Source organism: Dipteris shenzhenensis, chromosome 27, assembly GCF_047967505.1.
Source record: "Dipteris shenzhenensis isolate YYH24624 ecotype China chromosome 27, Dip_SZ_1.0, whole genome shotgun sequence".
Lineage (NCBI taxonomy): Eukaryota > Viridiplantae > Streptophyta > Polypodiopsida > Gleicheniales > Dipteridaceae > Dipteris > Dipteris shenzhenensis.
In genome coordinates, this window is record NC_141622.1 from 35,170,434 (window position 1) to 35,198,097 (window position 27,664).

Consider the following 27,664-nt stretch of genomic DNA (forward strand, 5'->3'; position numbering starts at 1 on the left):
TTATGTCTTAGCTGAGATGGTACATGAACATATGCAAGAGACCCAAAAACTCTCATGTGTGAAAGTGAAGGCTTCCTGCCTTTCCATGCTTCATAAGGTGTAATAGTCTTCAATGCCCGTGTAGGTGATCTATTCAGCACATAGTTGGCACACATTACTGCATCAAGCCAAAATTTATTGGGCAAAGACTTGGCCTTAAGCATGCATCTGGCCATCTCCATTATGGACCTGTTTTTCCTTTCCGAAACAGGATTCTGCTGAGGAGTGTAAGGAGTAGTGCATGAGTGAATAATGCCCCATGAGGACAGAAATGCATCAAACTCCTTTGACATATACTCACCCTCCCTATCTGTGTTGAGGGTGACAAGCTTGCTTCCTGATTCATTCTCAACCATATTCAGCCATCTCTGAAAGCATAAGAAAACTTCAGATTTGGCCTTTAAAGGATATACCAGCAATATCTTGTGAAATCATCAATGAGAGTCATGAACTACTTATACCCCCCAATGGCATTTGTCCTCATTGGGCCACAGACATCACTGTGTACTAGCTGCAATTTCCTTTGTGAGAGTTTTGGACAATTCTTTTGAAAAGGAAATCGATGCATCTTACCCAAAAGACAACCCTCACACACATGTTTGGAAACTGTGAGAGTCTGAGGTACATCATTTGCCATCTGCTGTGAATGTAGCTTTGCAAGAGCTCTATAATTGAGATGGCCCATTCTCTCATGCAAAAGATGAGTTTCAGCAAGTTGTGAATCTGAAATAGCTAATGCTTCAATAGAAAGTGCAGCTGGATGATGATCAAGGTGATAAAGCCCTTTTTGCAAAGTGCCAGTGAGAACTATGGCATTGCCATCACGAAGATCATAAACTAGACATCTATAGCCATCAAAAATTACTGTGAAACCTGAAGTAGCAATTGCTGAAATTGAAATCAAGTTGACTTCAATGCCAGGCACAAAAAGGACATTTGTCAAAGTGACAGGATGGCTTGAAATGGATGTGAGCTGCACATCTCCAACTCCTTTTACAGCATATGAAGCATTATTAGCACATGTAACAGTCTCCCCTCGAGGTGCATCAGCTAAAGAATGAAACAACTGTCTTCAAGAAGTGACATGCTTGGAAGCACCACTATCAAAGTAATAGGGCTGAGCATCATTAGCAGTAAAGAATGCATCAGCTTTGGATGGATCAAATGAGCAATGGACAGCCCATGCCCAATCATCCTGAAGAGCATGTGCATGTGAAGCATCTTTTGGCTCATGGGATTCAATAGCATGAGAGGCATCAACTGTCAATCTTGCTTTCTTTTTCTTTGAAGCAATGCGCTTCCTGCATTCTGAAATGTCATGTGCAGGCTTGCGACAATAGTTGTATCTTTTCTTCTTTACCTTATCTACTGTATTTTTAGATGCATGGGAGGAATTGCAGCTGCTATGCGCAGATTGGCTTGCCCATAGGTTTAGAAGCCTTGCCTCTTCCTGTCTGCTGTGAAGCAAATGCATGATCAGGAATAATGGCTTGTCTGTTAGCTCTACTTTGCTCTTCCTGCAAAAGCAAAGTAACTAGCTGATCAAAAGAATAGTGGTCTGGATTACCCATGGCTACTAATCGAAGGGTTGTAGCAAACCCTTGATATGTATCTGGCAGTCCATTCAATGTGGTACTGACAAGCTGTGAATTTGGCACCACCTCATCAATGTTGGCAAGCTGTTCCATGAGGTCCTTGACCTTTGTCAAGTATGCATCCATTGACTCACCTTCATTCATATTGACTTCTTGTAATTGCCTTCTCAAATATGCAACACGAGCTTGATTGCGAATATGATAGAGAGAAGCCAATTTATCCCAAGCATCCTTTGCTGTCCTACAAGACCGGATGTGTGGAATAATGATTCTCTTGCATGATAAAGCAATGCATGAATGTGCATTTGCATCTCTTGCATCCCATCTTGACTGTTCTTGAGTTGGAAGAGCAGCAGCAGGAGTGCTAGAGGAAGAGGCATCAGGAGGAGTACCCCATGCAGAAGGACCAGCAGTAGAGGCAACCACTGTAGCATTGGCTGGCCTCAGATCAGCCCCAGAAACAATATTCCACAAATGCTTTGCAACAAGAATATGTTTCATGAGATAAGACCACATCGGATAGTTGGTGCCATCCAACTTATCATCTTCACGAAGAACTCCAAATAAATCTTGATTGTTCCCAGCCATAGTAAATGTGATACCCTGAAAAAGACCTGAAAACCCAAAAGCCTCAAGGCTATCATTGCAAAAAGCTGGCTGTCCAAAAATGACAGCAAAAATCTGCAAATTTCTGATCCAAATCAAAGGGCAAATGCAGATCTGACCCAAATGTGACTGTGACAGGCAATGTTCACTGCAAAAAATAGCAAATCTGGCAAAAGCCCCAAATTTATTGAGGACAAATAGGCCAAAAAGAGGGCAAATGCAGAAAAGCCCCAAATTTTGCTGAAATTTTTGCAAATGTGACCCAATGTATGCAAATCTGACTCAATGTCCTGCAAATGTAACTTAATATTCTGCAATCTAACCCAATGTATTGCAATCTAAACAAGAAATTGCAGACAAAATCCCAAAACTCCAATATTCTTGCAAGAAATTGCAACCAAAGGAGGTGAAAAGAACTGAAAGCCCCAAATTTGCCAATGTTCCGCAGAAGCCCCAAATTGCACAAGTTGTTGATGGCTGATCTGCAGGTGAAACTGTACGGAGGAACATATGGAGCAGATGAACTTGTACGGAGCAGGTACAGTGCAAGTACACTTGTACGCAGTCTTCGAGAGAAGTACTAGCTGGACGGACAGCTCAAGTACGAGATCAAGTACACCGTACGATGTCCGATCTATGGATGTGTGATCGTACGGAAGAGCAACTGTGTATGTTGTACGGAGCAATACGTGGCTGTCAATGTACGGTATGCAAGTACGGTGGTTGCACGGTGTATGATGCAAGTACGTGGGCGTACGATGTACGGCAGCACACAGGTATGCAATTGGTATGGCGGTGGGACTCGAGATTTGTACGTGATCCGTACAGTCGTACTGATTGTACGGATGGAGCGAAGGTAGATCTGAGATCTGTATGAGGTTGCGGAAGCTAGGCGCCTGGATATGCAGCACAAAAAATGGCGACTGATGGCCACGGGTGCTGTAGGAGACCTCGAAAAAGTTGCAGCAGGGCCTAGAAGTAGTCGCCTCTGCTGGAAAGCAGCAATAAGGTAAGTTATGGCGACAAAATGGCTGTGGAAGCCTTAAACAGCAATTGAAGATCCTTGAACAGGGTGGAGATGTGACGACCAGCAGAGCAACAGACTCCCAATGAGCAATGGAGGACTCAGGGGGCTGAGGAGAGCTGGAAGACAAAAGCAATACCTACTCTGATACCACTGTAGGATCGGGTAGAAGAGAGAGAGTGCAGTTAGCAAAGGGTGGCAGAAGAACACCCGTCACGTCAAATCTTAGATAATGAAAGATCTAAGTACAAGGTACTTGTACCTAGACCTAGGACTAAGTGTCCTATGTGGCCTAAAAGGCACTAACACTACAAGTGCCCACACTTATGCCTACAAGGCACATACCATGGCCTATAGGGCATCACTAGAACCATTAGAAGATGGCCTACACTAATTCCACAGCTAGATTTGTTGAAATGCTATGTTTCGGAGCACTAGTCACAGTGGGAGAAGTTTTTACCATTAGTGGAGTATGCATAGAATAACACGGTACATTCTTCCACAGGTTTAACAGCTCACAAGGATCAATCAATTGTTTCTGGGTTCCCACACTAGCAATCTACTGACGCATTTGGATGTCCAGCAACATCAGACAATAGTTGTAGTAGTAGAATACTAGGAGACCCACTCTGGATCTGCCAGGTCACAATGTCCAAACAAAATAAATACATATAACATACTGCCACCTGAGTCGGCGGGAACAACTCCGCGTGGCTTGAGGTCCTGCTTGAAAGCTTGCCTCGATAAAGGACTCCCCTCCCATTGCACTTGCTAGGCAGGTCATGCTGCCACAAACAAGCAAGCAATCCTCCATCTGGAGCCGAAAAGTGTCACCATTTGGGACTTCTCCTAAGGAAATAAAGGAATAATTCTTAAATAGGAATGGATTTTGGCCAAAGAAAGTTAAGGTGGTTAGCCAAGAATAAGTATTTTTTGTTTTTCTTTTGCGTTGCATTGGTAAAAGAGAACTGTGGGGACGCCCACAAGGGACTAGAAATAGTCCAAGAACTAGAATGCATGCATTAGACTAACACTTTAACAGGTGTTGGATTTTGATTGTGCTGATGAGTAGGTCCAAGAAGGGTGCAAAAACAGCCCTAAAGTCAAGGGAAAGCGCCAAAAAGCGGGATCTACGAGGCAAAAAGCACCAGGAGGAGGCCTACACATGGAGAGCCCAAGAGGGCTAAAAGCTAGTGAAACAGCTTAAAAGCCAAGGATTTGGCTCAGAAAGCATGCAAATCAGCTTTCAGGAGCTCCAGAAAGCTAGAAGTGTAAAAGCTTCAGCTTTTTGAGAAAGAAAGCCTAATCGAGGCTTAGGAAAGCTAGCCCCAGCTTTTTAGAAAACTTTGCTTTCGGGTTGGGGCCAAGCCTATAAAAGAAGAGCCCCTGAGCTCGAAAAAAGAAACGAGTTGTACTCAGCCCAAGCTCTTGTGAGCTCTAGTTGTACAAAAGCCTATTCTATTGCAATAAAGATCTTCGGGGGGGTCCAGCCCAAGCCCTAGTGCTGTGTATTGTTTCTTTCCCTCACCTCCTTGCACTCTTCCTTGCAGGCGCATGAGCTCCCATAGCCTCACCAAGCTCAGCCAGTGAATTCCAGCGCTTAGTCTGCATCCCTAGACTATTGTGATTAGTTCTAGAGCTTCCCTTGCCATATGGCGATTGCAGCCCAGGCTTCATGTGTGCACCCCAAAGTGCTGCGATTCCATGACAGAAGACCTTTCTTGTTGTGATCTGTAGCTGTGTGCTATGCCCGGAGGTGTCCACAAACCATTCCTAGAGTGCCCAGGATCAATCGCGATTTGATTGGGAAGGTGTTCCCTTGCTGCCCTTTGCAGTCCAGCCAGCCCATAGCTCCCTGAGTTGCTGGAATATTATTAAAGGTGGACTTTGAGCTCTAGTTTCAGTTTCAGAAAGCCTGCTGGTAGCGCCTGCCCCGTGCTACTAGAAGGCAGGAGTATACGTTGTTGCAGCAGTAACACTATCGGCCAATTGGTTACTGGACCCCTCGGCATTACTAGCGCCAATAATGACCTTTTTGGCCACATTGGTGACATGTACGGGATGCCTTGACAGCTTCTCGTTCCTCAGCTGTTGTCAACTGCTTTCTGCCTTTGTGATCAGTAGTCAAAGCCTTAGGCTGACTGTCATAGGTACGATCGACAAAGCACTCCTCTTGGTCAAGCACCATGGGGACCAATTCCTCCGAGGTCAACTCATTCACCCTACCACTGGTGATCAAGGATGAATAGAAGGCCTTGTATTGAGAGGATAACTGGGACATAAGAGTTATGGCCGTGTCGGATGATGAAATTTGCTTCCCCACCTGGAGGATCTCCTGGTAAAGTTCATGTAACTTGTTGATGTGGTCCCGCATCGATGACGACTTCTTCGGATCCAACAACCGCATCTCGACCTCCAGTGAAACTCTCTTCATGGGAGAGGTTCGATTATGCATGGACGCCAAATGTTCCCATCTACTTTTGGCCACAGACATGTGCTTCATGTGATTAATCACCTGAGGAGTACAGTTAAGAAATATAAATGATCTTACCTTGGCATTGACACAGTCCCAGAGGGCTTGCAAGGTCTTTCGCAAGGGATCTGGTCAGCAACACCTATCATGATGAAATCTGCCAAATGGTATGATTGTAACACAGACTCCATCATCACCCGCCAGACACTGTAATTGAGCCCATGTAACTGCTGGTCAATCGGGAACAAGGGCACACTGGAATCCTTGTTTTGTTCTCTACCATCTCTTCTGAGAGTGGATGGGAAGAATATTGAGAGAAATAGATACAGGCAAGAAGAGAAGTGAAGGGGCTATCAAGGTCGTTGGAGAAGGAAATTTGCAGCAACTTCACCCTCTTATCCCACCTCTAGATCTCCTCAGGCTGAGAGCCTCTGATTTACTAGGTGCCTCAATCTCTTGACACTCCCAAACAGTCCACTGCTCAATCAGTCTCGCCTTGAACACCACACACTGGTGGTCTGCATAGATCTATACAAGGAGGAAGGAGACGGGGTGGAAAAAGAAGAGGTTTCTGGCTGAAAACAACAGCCTCTGTACCACTCCCTCTTAACCTAAAACAGCCCGTGTCTCCCTCGTCGCAGATCCTCCACGCAGGTTCTGCCCTGAAAATGCCTCGTACTCTTGGCCTATAGCTTCTCACAGCTTGGTGGCTCTACGACCTCTCCACCCCTCTAGGATCCTGAGCCAATGTTTGCTCTGATACCATGTGAGAGTGCATTGCGGAATGGACACATCCTTCGAGAGTACATAATTAATGTCATCGCCAGGCTCTTCAAGTGATCAACATGTTAGTATTCATAATATTATTCTCTATGCTGCCGCTTTTGAAACACTGTGGGTGAGAGAGAGCACTCGGTAAAGAAATGCATAGAGGGAGTAAAAGGGAGAGAGACTGCACAAGTGATCTTCTGGAAAAGCCCTCTATATCATTGGGCAAAAATCACATGGAAAGATAAAAACAAATGAGAGGAGAGGGCCCTATATATAGGGTCAGCCCCAACCTCGACCAACCGACCAGCAGGGGGGCATATAGCCGACCCCTTGCCCTAGAAAACCGAACGAGCTCTAGGGGGGACGATGCTAGAAACATGGTGGAGAGAGAGAGAGAGAGAGAGAGAGAGAGAGAGAGAGGGTGTGAGGAAATGATGCACAAATGAAGACATAATGAAAGGATCTCATTCATTCATCAAGTATGACAAGACAATCGAAGTGCAAGTCTTATATAGGCTACTCACTCACACACTAGCACCTAGTGCATATGGGATGAGTCCCATGATGACATGTGGCACTCACACATGACTCACACACATAGACTAGTACTAGATCACCTAGTACTACACACCAACACACTCTTTGCTATGATATATCCAACACCTTCCTTCAGAGCAAAGAGTGTGAGACCCAACACGCAAGAGTAGATCGATCCCCCCTCCATTGCAATACTATAAAGAGCAAGTCCAACTATCCAACACCTCCCGTGTGATAGTGACTTGTCAGTCAACTTGCGACCGGCAAGGGAAAACCATCACTCGTCATCCCCCTAGGTGGTCAATACCATCAACCAAAGTAAAAGACAACGCATTCATTTTTGGGGGACAACCCAAGGCAGAGTATCTCTTATTGACTCCAAATACGTTCAATTTAGAGGGACAACTCAAGGCTTAGAGCCTTTATTTGACTCAATACAAACACACATAGCATTGGGGCCTAGAAAGCCCAACCCTGGTCAAATGGATCCTTGTCGTCAAGAGAGAGGCCATGAATCTCTATTGTAGCTGCATGTATCTCCTCCGGGGGCTCTTTAGATTCAGCTGGTTCTTCAGCCAGAATATTGGCATGATACTGCTCTTGTTCCTGTGCTTTCTTCTTGAAGCAATGGGCTTCAGTGTGTCCTTTCCTCTTGCAAAACCTGCAAATAATGTTCTTGTTGGTCTTCCATTTGCTTGTGGAAGCAAATGCATGATCAATAGGAGAGGCAAGAGCGGCTTCCTTATTGCAATGATCCTTCTCAATGAGGAGGGCCACCATATCATCAAACGTGATAGTGGCAAGACGAAGGATCTCAAGAGTGCTCAAAGCGAGAATTTTGATGCATACTCTTCGTAAGGACGGCCATCTTATCTTCATCATCAGGGACACTTTTCAAACTTGAGAGTTGTTGAACAAGAGATTGAAACTGGGCTAGATGATCACTCAACAAGAATGTAGATTGAAATTGGGCTAGATGATGACTTTAGAGTTGGTGATTTTATCACCAAAGAAGGTCTTTAGGCGACTCCAAATCTGCTGAGCTGTTGACTTGGAATCCACATGATGGATGAGAGAGTCAGCTAAGCAAAGACCAATGAGGGCAATGGCCTTAGCATCATGCTGCTTCCAAATCCTTTGGTGTTGTTGATCAAGTAACTCAACCTAGTCATCCTCAACATCCCAAACTCCTTCACGCATAAGGAGAAGCTGCATTTTGGTTTGCCATGTGGGAAAACCTTCCCCTTTAAACTTCTCCACGAAGATAGAATTTGAAGACAAGGAGGTCATGATTGAGAATAGCTTCGTGAAGGCGAGCAGCAAGCTAAGATGAAGGACCAGCAATCTCCTTGTGTGCAAAAGAACAGAGATAAATGCCTAGAGATGCTCCAAATATGAACCCGAATAGCAAAGATTTGCCTTGAAATTTGTAAAGCAGTTCAGCAGAATAGCTCCAAAGTACACCGAAGTGTTTCAGCATATGTGTGGTTGTACTAAAACACAACAGTAGGTCTCTGAAGTGAAAGTCGGCTCCCCAGAACAGCTCTGAATGCTGTAGCAGGTCTCTGATGCAGAAAACGGCTGATATAGATGTCCTAGAGGCCTCAAAACAGTTCGAAATTGCCTCTGGTGTAGGCGGTTATGATGCAGTAGTCTCAGAACAGCTCAGGGACGCCTCAATGACCTCGAACTTCTGTAATAGATGTGCTGTAGACATCTGCAGCAGATATTCGGAGGCCTGGTGTGCTTCAAAACACACACAGCAGCAAGAGAATGCTCTGAAATGCAGAGCCAGACTAGTATGCAGCACTTGGAGGTGTGGAAACTGCTCAGGGGTGGCGGCTATGGCGCTGGAGCTGCTCGAAGGTTGTCTGGTATGCAGCAGCAGCAAGGTGGCTGTGCAGGAGGCAGAAAACAGAAACTAATGGCTGCAGAAAGAGGTAGAGCTTGAGAGATTGAGAGGGAGAGGGATTTGGAGTAGGGAGTGAAGGAGACACACTCACACACAATAGTGGGGATAATCACAATGAGTGAGTGGTACCTCCCCAAGTACACACATATATATATTATGGATAAGGTAGTAACCCTTAAGTACATCTAAGTACAAATGTGTACTTAGTGTACTTAAGTGTCCTACACTAAAGTACAACATAAAGTACTATTTACATAGGGTGGCCAGTGCCTTTACCCCAACAACCTCCCACTTAAAGGCAGTGTGCCCTCAAGGAGAGAGAGAATATTGGCTTCAACCAATACCCATAAGAGATCTGCAGTGTGCAAACCTCTCTGCAGCTAACCCTTTGGTTAACAGATCTGCCGGATTGTCATCTGTATGCACCTTAACAAGCTTAATTTGCTTGTTTTCAAGCACCTCCCTGATAAAGTGATATTTCACATCTATGTGCTTCGTCTTTGCATGAAAGACAGGATTACGTGCCAACTGTATGGCACTCTGACTGTCACAATGCAACAATGGAATCTCCAATGGATAACCCAAATCTGCCACTAACCGAGATAGCCATATAGCCTCCTTGCATGCCTCAGTGGCTGCAATGTATTCTGCTTCTGTGGTAGACAATGCAACGCATTGCTGCATTCTAGATACCCACGACACTGCACCTCCAGTGAAAGTGAAAACATAGCCGGTAGTAGACTTCCGGGTATCAGGGTGACCGGCATAATCAGAGTCTGTATAACCCTGCACTTTTGCATCTTGACTGCCGAAACATATACACAAGTCCTGTGTACCCTTCAGGTATCTCATGACACCTTTCACTGCATTCCAATGCTTCTTGCCAGGTTTAGCCATGTATCTGCTAACCACTCCCACTGCAAACGCAATATCGGGCCTGGTTGCAACCATAGCATACATGAGACTACCACACGCTGATGCATACGGAATCTTTGACATCTCAGCTCTCTCAGCATCTGTCTGAGGGCTGTCCAAAGCACTGATTTTCACATAAGGAGGTAATGGAGTACCAATACTCTTCCCCCCCTCCATGTGAAATCTCTGCAAGACCTTGCCAATGTATTCCTTCTGAGACAAGTATAGCAACTGCTTTTCCCTATCCCGAAGTATCCGCATACCCAAATATGGTTGGCATCACCAAGATCCTTCATATCAAAGGTCTGGTGCAATCTCTTTTTCAAGGCATTCATCTCCTTATGAGATTTTCCAGCAATTAACATGTCATCCACATACAAAATGAGGATAAGTAAACTGCCATCTGAAGCTTTCTTGGTATACAAGCAGTGATCAATGTCACTTCTCCTGTAACCCTGGGTTCGCATGAATGTATCAAACTTATGATACCATTCCCTGGGTGCCTGCTTTAGACCATAAAGACTTTTCTTCAGTCTGCATACAAGCTTCTCTTTGCCCTTCACTGTAAAACCCTCTGGTTGCTGCATAAAAATTTCCTCATGTAAATCACCATGAAGAAATGCTGTTTTGACATCCATTTGGACCAAATCCATATCTGCATGTGCAACCAATGCTAATACAGTTCTGAGTGTTGTCATCTTGACAACGGGAGAGAATATCTCCTCAAAGTCAACACCATATTCCTGCTTGAACTTTTTGGCAACCAGTCTGGCTTTATGCCTTGGCTTTTCACCAGGTGTGACTTTAAGTCTATAAACCCATTTGCATGGCAGTACCTTCTTACCAGTAGGCAAGGGTACCAATTCCCAAGTGCCATTCTTGTGAAGACTGTCCATTTCAGACTTCATAGCAAGATCCCATTGAACCTTGTCTGCCCTCTGCCTAGCCTCTCTGTAGCATGAAGGCTCTCCACAATCAGTGAGCATCAAATAATCAATGCCTGGAACAAATCTTTCTGGCTGCCGCGTCTGTCTGGTTGACCTTCTAACCCAAAGACCCTCATCTTGAGCTGGCTGTCCAGCCTGTTCATCACCCAGATAAGGTGGCTGTTCCATGATTCCTGGCTGCATTTGCATGTCAGGAAGATCACCTAACTGTGACTCATCCATTGGGATGTTTTCTGCCATAACTGGCTGTCCATTAGGATCTGCTGCAGCATCATTTAATGGCTGATTATGCTGCTGTTGTGGCTGATTTACAGCCTGTCTGTGTTGCCCATGATGCCTGTCATCATCAATAGTTACTTTTAAAGGTTCCTGCTGTACAACAGGTTCCTTGAACATGATGGTTTCATCAAACACGACATCATTGCTGCGTATAAGTTTTCTGTTCTTGGGATCCCAAATCCTGTAGCCCATCTCACCTTTGTCACCGTAACCTAGGAATATGCATTTAAGAGACTTTGGATCCAGTTTAGTTCTGTCCTCCCTGCGTACATGCACATACGCGACACAACCAAAGACCCGTAGGTGTTTGTAAGACGGAGGCTTGCCCGTCCATGCCTGTTCAGGCACACCACCACATAGTCTCTTGTTTGGTGACCTGTTAATAAGGTGCACAGCTGTCTTTACAGCTTCAGCCCAAAATGTGTGGGGCAATGCAGCATGTGACAACATGGATCTGACTTTCTCTTGAATGGTCCTGAACATTTTTTCAGCTGTACCATTCTGTGGAGGATCATATGGTGCAGACAACACCCTTTGAATACCCTTTGCCTCACAGAATTCTTGAAATTCTTTGGACAAATACTCTCCACCATTGTCAGATCGTAAGGCTTTCAGTTTTTTGCCTGTCTCATTTTCGACCAGTGCAACAAACTTAGTGAAAGCCTTGAAAGTATCACTCTTCTTCCTGAGAGTGTAAACCCACACACTGTGCGGGTGGCGTCATCTATGAATGACAGAATGTACTTTGAACCTCCTAAAGAGAGTGTAGGCATCTCACACACATCTGTATGTACTAGCTCCAAGAGCTGTAATTTCTGATCTGACCTTCTCTTATGAGGTATTTGTACTTGACGACCGTAGAGACAAAATTCACATTTCTGCAAATCTGAATATTTTAGACTCGGCAAGTAACCAAAGTGAGCCAATTGCTCCATTCCCTTAATACTCATATGGCCAAGCCGGCTATGCCACAATGAAATCTTTGGCAGCTCGGTGGCATTTACATCAGAATGCGGACAATGTCCAGCATGAAGTGAGTACAAAGTATCAACCTTAGGACCCCTGGCAATAGCCATTGCCCCTTTGCTGATTTTCCATTTCTGATTACCAAAGGTGGTATGATAACCATCATCATCCAACAACCCTGTGGAAATCAAGTTCTTCTTCACCTCAGGAACATGCCTGACCCCTTTAAGCATTAACTGCTGGCCATTTTCAAGAACAAGCCTGACATCACCTATACCAATGATAGAACATGCATGGTTATCACCAAGAAAGACAACTCCCTTCTGCCCTCCTGCATATCTGACAAACAGATCTCTGTAGGATGTCACATGAAAGGAAGCACCTGAATCTATAATCCAGGAAAACATATCCGATCCATCACCAGCATGAAGTGTATGAGCCTCCAGTGAAGAGGTGAAACATATCTCACGTCCACTGTCACTGTCACTAACATAAGTAACATTCAGCTCCTCTTTTTCTTTGCCCTTAGACTTGCCTTGAGCCTTGCCTTCTTTGGCTCTCTGGTCATTCTTCTTTTGAAAACACTTTTTCTCAATATGTCCCTTCTTGCCACAATAATTGCAGACAAGATCACTTTTAGAGCGGGACTTGCTCCTCTCTCTTTCTCTGTCTTTTCCACGTGTTTTGGACCTGCTGCGTGCATTCAAAGCATTTGACTTCCCAATAGCATTGTTCTTTCTGTTCATCTCTTCCTGTAGAAGAGCACTCTCCACATCTGCAAATAACAGAATGACATTTGAGTTGCTGGTAGAAGTCCTGAATGTGTCCCATGACTCAGGTAGAGAACATAAGATGAGTGTAGCTTTCAGCTCATCATCGAGCTTCAACCCCTGGTTGATCACCTGGCTGAATATGCTGTTAAACTCAATAATATGAGTGGACATAGCTGTCCCCTCCTTCATTTGAAGACCAACAAGCTTTTTCAGCCAGTAAGCTTTTCCCGTGGCACTTTTCTTGGCATAAGTATCCTCAAGGCATTGCCACATTTTCCACGCAGTAGGTTCATCCCTGATGCCTACAACCAGTGAATCAACAACTGTAAGCATAATGGTCGACCTGGCCAAGCCGTCCATCTTCTCCCACTGCTCATCAGTAATGTTGGAGGGCTTAACACCCTTCTCCTTTATAGGTTTGTACTGGTCCTTCTGCATCAACACATTGTAGCACTGTGTCCTCCATATGTCGTAGTTTTTAGCTCCTTCGAGCTTCTTTATCTGAAACAAGGACGACACGTCGCTGCTGGAACTCATGGTAAAGAAAATAGAGTTTGACTCCCTGTAGTCGTGCAATTAAGCACTAGTTACTCCAAGAAAATTCCCCCGCAGCGGAAGTACGATCAGAAAATGAACTTGGTACTGTTTCAGTGGCATAAAACCAACTGAAAGTCTTTCTCCCACTTGCTGCAGAAACAGTACAGCAAGCTGTTGTTGTCTGGTCTGCTGGCGAAAGTGCGGTACAGCTGCTTCAAAGTGCTCCTGAAAAATCCCAGAACTGTTTTCTTAAAAGATAGCAGTACTTTTTGACTTTTTTTTTTTTTTTTGACAGTCAAATCTGGTCAAACTTGCTGTTTGACAGTCCCGGACTGTCAAAAAACAGTGAATCTCTGATTGTGGATGAAGATCTCTGATTTTAGACCTCCATATGCTCCAGAAACTTCCCCCCCAACTGAATTCACAGTTTGGAAGTGAGATTGCTCAAAAGCCCTTTGAATGCATGAAGAAAATCAGAGATTTGACCTCCAATTAAAAAGATTGACCTTTGACCAAAAAACACTGTAAGTCAAATTTGCACTTTCAAAGCATAGTAGTGCTCCACGAGATAGCCTGATGCATGTAGAGTGCTCCCACTTGACAGATTGCCGGTCAGGCTACAAAAGCCCCAAATTTGACTAAAGTCAAACTTGGTCAAAATCGACCAAATCTGTACCAAAAGTGATTGTACTTTCAGCAACAAGCTAAAGCATTTGTCCCAAGCATAATAGCATCAAAAGCCCCTTGAATTGACAGCACATTCCGTGCATTAACACAGTAAATGGCATCAACTACTACTGCTCACAAGGCGTTTGACTGCAAATCCATTGAGTTGCATTCAACAAGGCATACACTGCAAGTATCAAGTACAGATCTGTCCAATGCATACAATCAGCGCCACCACTGACATACAATCACTGGCTAAGTGATAGACCTGTCTCGACACTGTTTGCGGCATAAGCTAAGCCTCAGTGCGAGTGAAAGCCCTGCCCCAAGTAGAACACCTGTACGTGCAAATTTGCAGTACGAGGTACGAAAAAAAAAATGAAAGGGCAGAAACTGAAAGTACAATGTGAATTACAAAGTACCTGGCTCAAATGCCAATGGGAAAGAGGTGTTTTCCCGTGGAAAACAGATGAACAGTGAAGAAATTTTCCTCGATGGATGTTCCAGATTTCGAGAGAAAAGGGGTGAGAGGAGAGGGGGGGTCGACGAAGCCTTCTGTTGCTGCTTACTTGCAGTTTTGCAGCCTCGCCCGTCCGTACGGCTGTACGGACGACGTACGGCCGTGCGGATGTGTCCGTACGGCGCCCGCGCCCTCGACCTTGCAGCCTGCGCGCTTGCACCCTTGCAGCCCTTGCAGCTGCGCCTTTGCAGCCCGCTCTCGCGCCTTGAAGCCCTTGCAGCTGCGCCTTTGCAGCCCGCTCTCGCGCCTTGAAGCCCTGGCCTGCAGCCCACGCCTTGCGCCCTTGCAGCCCGCCTTGCAGCCTGCGCGCTGTAGCCCCGCCTTGCGCCGCGCCTTGCAGCTGCCTTGCAGCTTTGCAGCCTCGCCTTGCGCCGCCTGCGACCTGCAGCCCTGCCTTGCGCGATCCGTCCGTACGGCTGTACGGACGACGTACGGCCGTACGGACCTGTCCGTACGGAAGGGGTAGGCTAGGGAGAGATGGGAGTGGAGGCAGAGGGAGAGAGAGCCCGTTGGCTCTGATACCAGTTGAGAGATTGAGAGGGAGAGGGATTTGGAGTAGGGAGTGAAGGAGACACACTCACACACAATAGTGGGGATAATCACAATGAGTGAGTGGTACCTCCCCAAGTACACACATATATATATTATGGATAAGGTAGTAACCCTTAAGTACATCTAAGTACAAATGTGTACTTAGTGTACTTAAGTGTCCTATACTAAAGTACAACATAAAGTACTATTTACATAGGGTGGCCAGTGCCTTTACCCCAACAGAGCTGAGGCGAAATGGGTTAGGGCTGAGGCAGCTACAGAAATGGAGGCTAAAACTGTATTAGGGTTTTGAATTAGGGCCAGGGCTAGGATGATGTGGCAGCTATGGAAGGTGGCTTTGATACCATGTTTGAAACATGGTGGAGAGAGAGAGAGAGAGAGTGAGAGTGAGGAAATGATGCACAAATGAAGACATAATGAAAGGCTCTCATTCATTCATCAAGTATGACAAGGCAAGTGAAGTACAAGCCTCATATACTAGCACCTAGTGCATATGGGATAAGTCCCATGATGACACGTGGCACTCACACATGACACACACACATAGACTAGTACTAGATCACCTAGTACTACACACCAACACACTCTTTGGCTATGATATCTCCAACAACGACCCCCATCTGCTGCATGGCCGACTGTTCCTCCTGGCCCCTATATCAAGCCCTCTAGGGGCTGGCCTCCATCTGCCCTATAAGGGGCTGTGCTCCAGCCTAGGTGGCTGACCAAGAGGTTGGCCCACCTCTGCTAGATAGCCGACCAGCAGGTCGGGCTATCTGCCCCAAAGGGTGGCCATAACTGGTCCCTACAAGAGCCTATCCAGGGCACCTCAGAAGGGGCTTCCACGCGGCAGCAAAGCAGGCCTCAGGAAGGCCCTGAACAGCCTAGCACGTGGGCAGCAACCCCTCCAGCATGGGCTATCCTGCCAACAGACCCAGAGGGCCCCAACCCATGCCATGAACCGTGCCAACCCTACTCTACCTAACCTCACAAGAGGGGCGGGCACACCCACAACATTGGCCCTCACTCATCTAACCTAGCCTCACTCATTGGGCGGGCACACCCACAAGCAAGGCCCTCTCTCTATAGGTGACATCAGGAGATGTTGACCTCCAACAGTGCCCTACTACACTCTCCATCTTGACCACAATAAAGATCACAGTGATGGAGGCTTCAATGAATTTGATGTAGATGCCCTTTAGCATGCTGACTGGCATGACCAGCCTTTGATCCGCTATCGGATGGTAAGGGATTTAAGATCTTTCGCTTTAGTGCTTTCATTCTTCAACCAAGATGACGTTAACATTCCAGCCTGTGTCGACTACTACTCCCTTCACCGTGTGGTTTCGGACCTTGACGTTGATCACGGGTGCTTCTTCATCCCAGATCGTTCTTTCAGTCACTTAATCATCTATGCAAGGGGTGTGGCTGCAGGTCATTGGTCCATTACTGGACTTCGAAAGAATTTCATGAAGTGGGGAGCGAACTTGGCAGAAAAGGGGGTATGAGTGTACTATGCCATATATACCAGCAATGAACGTGTTGCTGAAAGGAAGAACAAGACCTGGATGGAGATGGCAAGATGCATGGTAAAGAGAAAACATCTACCTCACAAGTTTTGGCTTAAGGCCATCATGTGTGTAGCACACATTCTGAACAAATGCCCTACAAGGGCTTTGAAGGCCATCACTCCATTTGACCCAGCATGACAGAAAGCCTTAAGGTTGACTATCATAGGACTTTTGGTAGCCTTGCTCGTGCCTTCACAAACGAGAGGCAAACTAGGTGACAAGTTTGTCAAGTGCATATTTGTGGGTTACAGCAATGGTAGCAAGGGATACCATCTCTTTGATCAATGCAAGCAGAGAATCTCTGACAACAATATGTTTTTGCACAGAATTCACCTCAGCCACTTGCTGAATTCAGTAGTCAAATAACCAATAAATCACAGGATAAGTTTGAGGGTTTACTTCCATTGGGTGCAGAGGTCCATGAAGACCAGCCACTTGTGATGCCTAATGAATTGCATGTTAAGGCAGAAAATGAGCCTCAAAATCAGCCCCTTGCAGACTGAGAGGGAGGAAGCACCACAGGAAGAGAGAGCAGCCGGGAAACAAGCTAGAATAGTTCCACTTTCGCTGATCTGTCCTTTTCAGGAGAGTAAGTTCTCAGCCCCTCTACCTAGTAGGACATAGGCTGGTACAAGAAATGCTAGAAAGCATGCAGATGTGGGCTGTATGAGCACTCTTATGATGCAGATGAGCCATTTTCATTTGAGAGTGTCTATGGACATTCCATAGGAAGAGATGGACTTGCATGTTTTTCTATTTCTCCCAGCATGTAGGTATTGCTGTGAAGCTTTGGAGAGGAGTGGTCGTTAATCTTTTAGATTTGTTGTTTAGAATAGCCATTTCAAAGTTTGTTTCTTTTTCATTGAAGTCTTTTCTGGTAGTCATTTTATTGGTTTTGTCATATTGGATCTGGGATCCAGTGGAATATTTAAGCATTGTAGCTCTTGATGCAGGTTGTAGCCTAGAGATTCAAGATCTCCATAAGAAGATCAGAGGAGAAATTGAGGGAAAGAGGACAGTCCCTTTTTCACTGCTACGTACGCTCTTAGAACAGTGTAAAGTTCCTGAAGATGTGGCGTTGGCTTTTCAAGTGCTGCGCGGTTATCGTATCTATGTAAATTTCAAGCTTGTTAAGCAAGAGTATGGCCGGCTTGGCATTGTTGAATGGCAGTAATTTCACTTGGATCAGCAGCAGAATGCTTATTATTTCTTAGTCTAAACAGAAAAATAAAGGCCTATATTGTCCTTTGAGGTTGCCTTTCCTTGTTTCTGTAGAGATCTTCGAAGGCACGAGTGAGGCAGAACTACAGTGCAAACGTATCTACATTGGTAGTCCTGGCAAGTTTGCAGACTAGGGCTTATGATTTAGGTATGTCTACTTTTGAACATTACTTCTATCCATTGTCATGTCTATATCATTGTTTTAATGTATGTACCATAACTGCACTTGCTTTTGTACGCAGCATAATTGCTTATGCGATAGGATGCCTTCTTTTCCTATGGACTCTCATAATTTCTGTACTTGCAATGTCTTCTCTTTCTTCTTGGGGTGTGGAAAAGAAAGGTTGGTAGGAGACCATCTTTTTCTAGGGATCTCATTGTCCCAGGTACAGGTTTGTGTATGTTTTTCGCCAATGAAGTGTCTAAAGACAACTTGGCTGCCTTGGCATGTTGCATGTTCTTTTCCCAAATGTGACAAACTGGCTTGGCAGCTTATTGGAATGTGCAACTTTCAAGGGTATGGTAATGTCAACATTATTCAGGATTGGTAATCTCTTGTAAAATCTATAAACATGGCTTCTAGAACAATGAAGGGATTTGCATGAGCATATCGTATACTCTGTTGTCCAATGCACGATAATGAGAGACATGTAAAAATATTATCCAAAATGTATATCTAGCAATGCAATCATGGTAACACTTAAATGCAATTTGGAGTGATGTGGTAGCTGATAAGAATTTTGTGCCACAGCAATTTTAAGTGTAAGAGCTATGATGTTGTCAGTCAGGTGCACTGATACCATAAAACAGTTTTTAATATGGAAAGTGTTGGTGCACCGTCACATCCCAAGGAAAACGGGGATGACATTAATGATATGATGTAGAATAAGAGTGTGAGAGCACATGAGCAGGACAACTTTTTGATTAGCCATCTCCTTTAGTGCTAGCCTTCGTCATGGCTGAGTTTGACCTTCACCTCCGGATCGCCGACAGAAACTCAGTATGAAGACTTTATATAAATGGATGCTCAAGTATGTGTGGGTGTGTGGATTTGTATGTGTGAGAGCATACTTTTATACTATGGTCTACACCCACTACTGGGCACTGATGACGTCAGTGGGGATGTCATAGTAGCTAGTCCCTGCTATGCGTGATGGAGTTTATGGTTTTCAATCTTATGAGTGACTATCGTGAGATTGAAACTGCACTATGTTGTGTTTTTAGAGGATGAGGTTGGGATTGTGTTTTTGAATAGCGACACCTCGAGGCTCCTGCTTTGCTCTTATTTACTGCCTAGACATCTTTACTTCAGGACACACCATCCTAGATGTCATCATCATATCTTGGAAAATCCTACGTTTTGTAGTTAATTGATGATGTGAGCCCTCAGTCCAGCTTTGTGTTTCGCCTTGGTTTAATGCCTACCACAAGGTCAGACACTAGGTAAGCCCTTTAGAGATTATACATTCTTACTCCCTGAAGCTGAATGGCTACAAGATTGAAGTTGAAAGATTAATCCAAAAGTCTAGTAGTCCTCCTAGTATGGTCATCCTTGGATCAAAACTAAGGATTCAAGATTTCCTCTTGCTTTTGTTCATCTGGAACATAGGTTTTCAGTCTTATAAAATGAATTGATGCAGATGGCAGTTTATACAATGGATTAACTCCTGCTTACATATGTAGAATGGATTCTGTCTGCAGATTAGGCAGGGTTTTGGAACCATTAGGCAGTTAGGTAGCTGGGCACATTCAAGGCATATTTTCTCATGTACTAAGATGGGGTGTACTATGTGGAGGATTTTTTGTCGACAATTCCCACAGCCTTGGATTATCCAGGAAATTGCAAGCTATTTAGGAACTCAGGTGGCTATTTTTAGACCTAGAGCCAGAATTTGTTCTTTCTGCAAGGGAAACGGCTTACTTAACATTCTTTGGATTTGTTACTTGTTAAATAGTTTCCTTCTCTTTTTGCTGGGAATGATGCCACTGTGTTGATGCTTGTTAAGTGTCTCTTGTAGTCATGTGCAATTGATGGGATGAATATCTTGCTCATGTGTTTCTTGGAAAAGTACGCTATTTGTTTTGGGGAGCAGTGGGGAGAGTTGCTGAATCTGTAAAATTTCAACTTGTATTTTGAGATTGAAACTGCACTATGTTGTGTTTTTAGAGGATGAGTTTGGGAATGTTCCTGGATTCATCTAGGTATATGCTTCTGTCGTATTAGCGGACATGCAAATTTCACCTTGTGAAGTTTTCATCCAAGTTGCGGCCCGCTGGTATTGCGATAATTTTTTCTATCTTAAATGGTGCGTTGCCCTATCAGCTAGATTTAGATTTAGATTCTCGTTTGGGAGAGACTAAAATGAAATCGTTTAGACTTCACAAGCAGTTGTAGCTTGAATGAAGAGATTTGGACTACTTTTTGATTAGCCTTCTCCTTTAGTGCTAGCCTTCGTCATGGCTGAGTTTGCCTTTCACCTCCGGAGTGCCGGCAGAAACTCAGTACGAAGACTTTGTATAAATGGATGCTCAAGTATGTGTGGGTGTGTGGATTTGTATGTGTGAGAGCATACTTTTATACTATGGACTACACCCGCTGTTGGGTGTTGATGACGTCAGTGGGGATGTCATAGTAGCTAGTCCTTGCTATGCGTGATGGAGTTTATGGTTTTCAATCTTATGAGTGACTCTCGTGAGATTGAAACTGCACTATGTTGTGTTTTTAGAGGATGAGTTTGGGAATGTTCCTGGATTCATCTAGGTATATGTATTTTGAGATTATTGTGCTATATGGGCTTGATATGAACTACTGCAAGTGCTTTTTGGCGTGCCAAAGACAAATTCTTAGAGTTTGTTTTGGGTTCTCTAAGCTCTTATTATGTGAATTGTGCAGCAGCCTTAAAAGAATGCTATGGTAGAAGGGTAACGTGAGAGGGGCTTTAAGGGTTGTCATAATCTAAGGGTGAGGTGTGAAGAGAGAGTTGTCACATCTCATGGCCTTTGGCAGGCCTAGTGAAATTTGCACCTTGTTTTTTTTAGATTAGCAACTGTACATCCGTAAACTATGTAATACTTTTTTGATCCTTCATTATTACTTTGTATCAGCATGTGAACATTTTATTGGACATTAAATCTTCTGTGCATTCTTTCCTCTGTATTTTACATGTGGTGCACACACTTGTGTGCACGTGCAGCTGATTTATCTGCTGATTGAAATCAGAAAGGTGTTATCCTAGACTATAAAATGAGTGCTGTTTGTGAAAACCCTGAAAATGCCATTGCATTATCTATTTTGGAATCAGATCAGCTCACTAATGACGAGGATAAGCATATCCTCTCTGCATGCTTCCCATGTTGGAAAAAGGGCAGTTCTTTGCACTGGTCATAATTGTTGTGAGAGCTTGTGTGGCTGTGATTGATATGACAAAGATTTTACTTTTTCTAAGAGCCAGTTCTACTTGGATCTTTGACTCTCTTTTTTCCTTCTTCCAGGGTTGAAGGCTCTTTGGAAGCACAATGTTTATGGCCTTTCTCCATGCTTAGAAGCTGCTCATTTATTTTTGGTAACTGATTTAGTTGACTTTGTTTCTTAACTTGTCTAATCTTTTGGCATATTATTTTAGTGGACTGTCTTTGTGGCATTTGCATAACCGAAGTTGGATGATCTTGTTGAAGGTTTGATGGACTTGTTTTGCTTGCTTTTGTTTACTGCCCTATGAATAGAGTCATGCAAAGCAGGAGAAAGATTTGGATCTCATGCAGAAGACCTTCAAAGTAATGACTGCCAACTCATTGATGCCTGTATCAAAGACAGCTGACATCATGATAAGGTTTGTAACCTTCTGAAGGGACTCGTAATTCATGCACTTATTATATGATGTCGTGTTTTTCAGAGTCTGCTGAATTCTGTGTTGCCCATGTATAATTTACCTATTTGTATGCCTTTCCAGTAGTATATCCACTTCGGAACATATTTTGATGTAGAAATCCCTTTTGAATTGTTGTGCATTTCCTTATATATTACTGTTTTCATTTGACAGGCTGTGCAAAGAAAAAGAAGATTTGGACTTAATGTTTAATCTGGCCCAGGAGTTCTTAGAGAATGGTTTGAAGCTGAGCTCTCCAGTTTTTGATATACTGATATCTACAGCTGCCAACTTTGGTTTGAACTCTTTCCCCACAATTTCATGATATTAATGTCTGCAGAGTCTCACATGTTGGGAGTTGTATAGTGTGTTGTTTATTCGGCTGTGTATACGTATGGATTTGTATCTCATCTGATGTGTCAGCAGCCTCACTTGCCACGTTTGGACTGGCTGCTAGTTAGTTTGCCCTTCTTCATGTACCGAGCTTGAAGCCCATAGTGTCAGTGCAGTTGCCTTTGATTGATTGTTTCAAGTCAGCTAGATCGCTATGACGGTTCTGGATAACGAGGTAGGTTGCTAAGATGACAGGCTATGGAGGATAGTCATGATCAAATCAGTTGGTATAAGGCTTATCTGAACAGTCCAATATCTCCCTATATGAGACAAGTGATTGAGTTGTTAAGGCAGCAACTGTCCACAGGTTATTTAGCTGCTTATGCCTCTCTAATCTATAGAGCAAGCCAACCATGTCAATCCAGGCCAGGCTTCTCTGCCCACAGGAGGTATGCTTATTTTTAAGGCAGAGATTGGCCAGAGGTAGTTTTAGCCTGTCGTGATTCCACAGTTTCAAAAACCCTCTACTGCCATGTCCTGTTGGTTGCAGCAGACTCAACTTTGTGATCTGAAGGAGTGTGTGAAAAGTAGCAAACCTGTAGAAATTAGCAGATCAGATGTTTAGGATAAGGGAATCTTCCTTGGGTATAGTCATCCAGTAAGAGTTGAGTCTGGAAGTTGCTCAGTGCCTGGCAAGTTTCTGGTACTCAGTGCCTGTGTAGTATAGCTAGCATTGAACCGGCATGCATCTATATCATGCTCTAAACAGATGGGATTGACAAATTTGTAAGTTCCTCAAGGTAGCGTCCACAATTTGTACACCAATCTTAAATTGTACACAACCTGGTTCTTTTGCGAAGAAGAAGAATATGCTGAATTTGAAAGGTCCACCTTAGTGTCTTTGCTTTGTTGTTTGGTTTCTAGAGCCGTCTCAAATTCTTGAACTATCATACCTTGAGTTTTTGAAACACCGCCGTACTTGTGGGACTATCTTCATGAGAATTTGTTCTGGTGTTCTTTTGATATTAGACAAGGACTAGATCCTACTGCAGGCTTAGGACTCATGGTATAGGCTGCTTTTTCTCGACTGTTCTGAAATGCAATGTAGTATGGCTAGCCTATTTCTGGTGTTCTCAATAATACACATCTCTTCTTATGCTAATGGTTGTCTTCAATCGTTTTCAGGCTGTGTAGAAAAGACTATCAAAGCACAGAGCTGGAGGGAAGATGCTGGGTTGGATCACACCATTGCAAGCGTTTTTGCTATTGCAAAAGTAAGTAATTTGTTGTAGGAGAATGCAAGGGGACATATGGCATGTGTCTGCATGTGCGCGTAGAGAGAGAGAGAGAGAGAGAGAGAGAGAGAGAGAGATGCATTAACGTCCTCGGAAGGCCTCACGGGCCCATGCGACAAAGTGCACAAAAAGAAGACTCATACAAGCCTCAATGGGCTGGAGCAAAGGGCCCTTGATGAGTACTAATCTATGCTGATCTACTGAGCTCAAGGGCTCTAGCATAATCACAATGAAATACAAAGTGAAACTGAAACTGAAACTGAGTCAATCTGAGAGCTGGGACTCAGAAACCGAAGCCCGGCACAATGGTGGCTCTCTGGTGAGCTGTGAAGATATCTCGGATGTGCGTCTGTTGAGCTGTCTCACGTTGTGGCGGGGGACGCGGTCTCCTCAATCTTTGAACTCGGTGAGCTATGTCTAGATTGACCCCTTGTCTCTGTCGGTCTCCCCCTGAGGAAAGTGGTGATAGGTTGGACCTCAATAGAATGTGCTCTGGGTGCTCTCTGTCTCGCGTGTGGTCTTTGCGTCCCTCTCTCGATGGCACCGTGTCGACTCTCTTCACTAATCCAAGCTGCCTTCATATGAGCTAGCTCAACCTCCTCTACGCCGCTTTGTCTTGGAGCTTACTCAAATGTATAGAAGTTTGTAACGTGTCGCTGTGCTCGGTCAGCATCTATATCATGTGGCCTAGTTGCCTCTTGGTGCTCTTTGATCTGTCGTAGTATTGTGTCTCCCTATGTCGGCACATCTCCATCAATCAGTCGTGAGAGTGGGCCGAAGCCGCTGTCCTCCTGGTAGAGACATCATTAGCGCCCCCGGCTCTCATAGTAGGTGGGGCAGACACAAAGAAAATGCTCGTCTGTCTCAACCACCCCTAATGTGCATAACAGGCAGATCTATTGCTCTCTGGGTATCTCTGCGGCTCAATCCTCACCTGATGGGACAAAACTAGCATCTGTCCAATGGCGATCCTCAGTGCATGTGAGACTCCTCTGTCCTCAAGATACTCTGATAATGAATCCCTGAGCTTGTGCTTCCCCCCCCCCCCCCCCAAGTCCAAGATGTATGGAGGTGGAGGAGATCTAACCGTATGATACGGTTGATCTCATCTCGTGAGAGAGAAAGAAAGAAAGAAAGATATATTAACATTTGCAAGAGGCCTCGCGGGCCTATGAGAAAGAAAGAAAGAAATTTTATTAGAGTCTTTGGAAGACCGATGGGTCCATGGGATTGAAAGAAAACCTGATACAAATCACAGTAAGGGTGGAGCTATTGAAACGAGCATCATCACCCGTGCTGAATCCTAAGTCTGATCATACATAATCAAATACATTTTGATGTAACAATGAAAAGAGAGAAACTGGAGCGGAGCGGAGTCCTCTGTGTGTCATGTCGCCCTGGCTAGTGCATAGCCGGTGATGGGACGCTGGCGCCTGTCAAGGGGTGCCGTGCGTCTCGGTCTCCCAGACGAGGCTCGACGCAAGACCAGAGCCACCGTGACTCCCATGGGACATATCCCGGGTCTAAACAATGATGGGAGGTTCCCTAGAGTGATCTGTTTGTCCCCTCGATGTCTCGTGTATCGTGCTGCGATCGTCAGGTCGGGGTCTTTGTCACGTCAGCGGCTAGAGACTGGACAATCAATGTCACTCAATGAGAAGAATTTTGTGATCCTGCTCTGAGAGGTGTCTGATGATGTGACCAAGCCCCGTCGCCTGAGTAAGTACTCTCTGTGTCGGACCTACTCGTGAATGAAGGCAGCGAGACATCTGTGACCTGGGTAGGCGAGGAATTTGGAAAGGAGTCCGGAGCCGTCTCTGAAGAGACAGTGGTAGCGACCTCGGACCTCGTAGTACACTGGGCACCTGAAAATAAAATGCTCCTCCGACTCAATCTCGACAGTCGCACAATATGCATAAGCGATGCTCCCTAGGGATCCCCTCTGTTCTGCCGCTCTCTATGCGGAGGCGGTGTGATGATACCTAAAATTGTCCAATGGAGACCCGTAGTGACTGAGGCATATGAAGCTTAGTGTACCTCGGTGGTGTGATAAATCCCTCCTCTGAAATATGAAGACAGTAATCTCTATAGAAACTCAGCCTCACTGGAAGCTCCCTCGGCTCCAACCAGGTCCTAAAGGTGTGTAGCTGCAGGAGATCCTCTCGAATGACCTGGTTGGTGTGGCCCGATCGGGATGGTGGGTGGGAGTACCAGAGGGGCATCTAAACTGTACTGAAAAGGAGGTATCCTATCGATGTGAAACCCTAGTCTCACAAACCATCTGTAAGTCCGTGCATACCATCATCACTCGTCTCCCTCTGTTGCCAACCTCATGGAGGAATCGAGAGCCAACCATGGCAACCTTTGTCTCCCTAATGTGCAGTCCCCATATGATCTAACCCGGTATAGATATGTGATGGTCTGAAAGGTTTCATCTAGCTGGAGTGGAGAAGCACCAAACTCGGCTTGAATGATGTGATGTGGTACAGACGGTTCCCCCCGGATCATCCGTGAGAGCATGAGGATCTGCAGGCGCTCCACCCGTGTCCACTCTATCTCTGACATGTCAGGTCCCCAACAAGGGCTGCCATACATACCGGCTGGTCGGACCAAGGAGTCAAAGAGAAGAGCCTTGGTCCAATGGTCCTGGAAGTGGGAGTGGAAGCATTGTCTCTCTAGCCAAGCCAGTGAGGCGTATCCCCTACTCAATCTGGCCTGCATTGCTGGTCTCATCGTGAAGATCGGGCTGGAGAAGATGACCCCCAAGTAAGTGTATGAGGATACGATCTCAACTGGTGACCCACCAAAAGTGAACTATGTATTCACCCCCCCTGTCTGTATTAATGTGAGCAATGTGCAGCCCACTCTCATTCTCAACCAAGGCAATAAAGTGCTTGAAGCATGAAGAAACATCAGACTTGGATTTCAAAATGCAAAAATCCAAGTGTACCTGGTGAAATCATCAATAAAATTAACAAAATAGTAGAACCCCCCAAGAGTTGCAACCCTCATGGGTCCATAAACATCACTATGAACTAGATAAAGCTTACGTGAAGCACCAACTCTCCCATCCTTGGGAAACACAGCATGGTGCATCTTAAGTAAGCATGGTTCACAAACATGTTTGGTAGGCATATGCATTTTGGGAAGATCCACAACCATATCTTCCTTATATAACTTCACCAGGGCTCCAAAATTGAGGTGTCCAAATCTCTCATGTCACAAATGAGTATTTGCCATGGTAGAATCAATAGCAAAGGCATGTGCATTGGCAAGTGCAGCATCATCATCTGAACATCTGTCATAAGCATCAAGTCTGTAAAGACCGCTAGACAATGTGCCAGTCAAAACCAAGGTAGAGGTATGTGTAACATCATACACTGCACACCTCACACCATCAAAAATAACCTGAAAGCCACATGTAGCAATGGCTGAAATAGAAATGAGGTTCTTACGAATGCTTGGGACATAAAGCACATGCTCTAGAGTGACAATACCACTAGAGACAAAAGTAAGAGGAACTTGCCCAATACCTTTCACGGTATATGATGCATTATTGGCACATGTGACACTGTCCCCCTTAGATGTAAGCTCCAATGAGCTGAATAACTTCCTGCAGGAAGTGATGTGCTTGCTAGCACCACTATCAAAGAACCAAGCATCACAAACATCTGAAACTGCCATACAAGCATCGTGAACATCAGGATTATACTGACATGTAACCAAGAAAGCCCAATGGTGGGCTTGTGCGAAATTAGCGGACTCATGTCGATCTTGTGCACTAGAAGAACCAGATACTGCAAGATCAGACTCTTTCTTTTTCTTTTCAGATGCTATGCACTTCCTACATTTAGAAATATCATGCGCAGGTTTCCTGCAATAGTTACATCTCTTCTTCTTTTTGTGATTCCCTGAAGAAGAGGCACCATGTGAATGATCAGCATGGGAATGAGAGGGCTTTTCAGCTGAAACCTTGCCTTTACCTTTGTGTTTATGATGGGCAGCAAATGCTTGATCACTAGCCATAGTAGCATTGCGATTCACACGACTTTGCTCCTCTTGAAGAAGAAGAGCAACAAGCTGGTCAAATGAGAAATGATTGGCATCACCTCCTACAACCAACCTCAATGTAGTAGCAAAGCCTTGATATGAATCAGGCAACCCATCAAGGGTATTAGAAACCAGCTAAGAATCAGGCATAATCTCATCAATGTTGGCCAGCTGCTCTTTCAAATCCTTCACATGAGTGAGATAGGCATCCATGTTACC

General features: G+C 44.8%; 1 protein-coding gene across 1 annotated transcript in view; it reads left to right on the forward strand.

Moving 5' to 3' along the window:
- The window catches only part of LOC147884211 (uncharacterized), an 81,942-nt gene that overhangs the window by 35,276 nt on the left and 19,002 nt on the right, over window positions 1-27,664 (forward strand). The window contains exons 4-9 of the mRNA XM_087399155.1: window positions 17,634-17,794; window positions 17,956-18,049; window positions 21,394-21,464; window positions 21,625-21,731; window positions 21,942-22,063; window positions 23,286-23,374. Of these exons, the coding sequence (XP_087255281.1) occupies window positions 17,634-17,794; window positions 17,956-18,049; window positions 21,394-21,464; window positions 21,625-21,731; window positions 21,942-22,063; window positions 23,286-23,374 (644 nt within the window). The remainder of the gene's footprint in view (window positions 1-17,633; window positions 17,795-17,955; window positions 18,050-21,393; window positions 21,465-21,624; window positions 21,732-21,941; window positions 22,064-23,285; window positions 23,375-27,664) is intronic.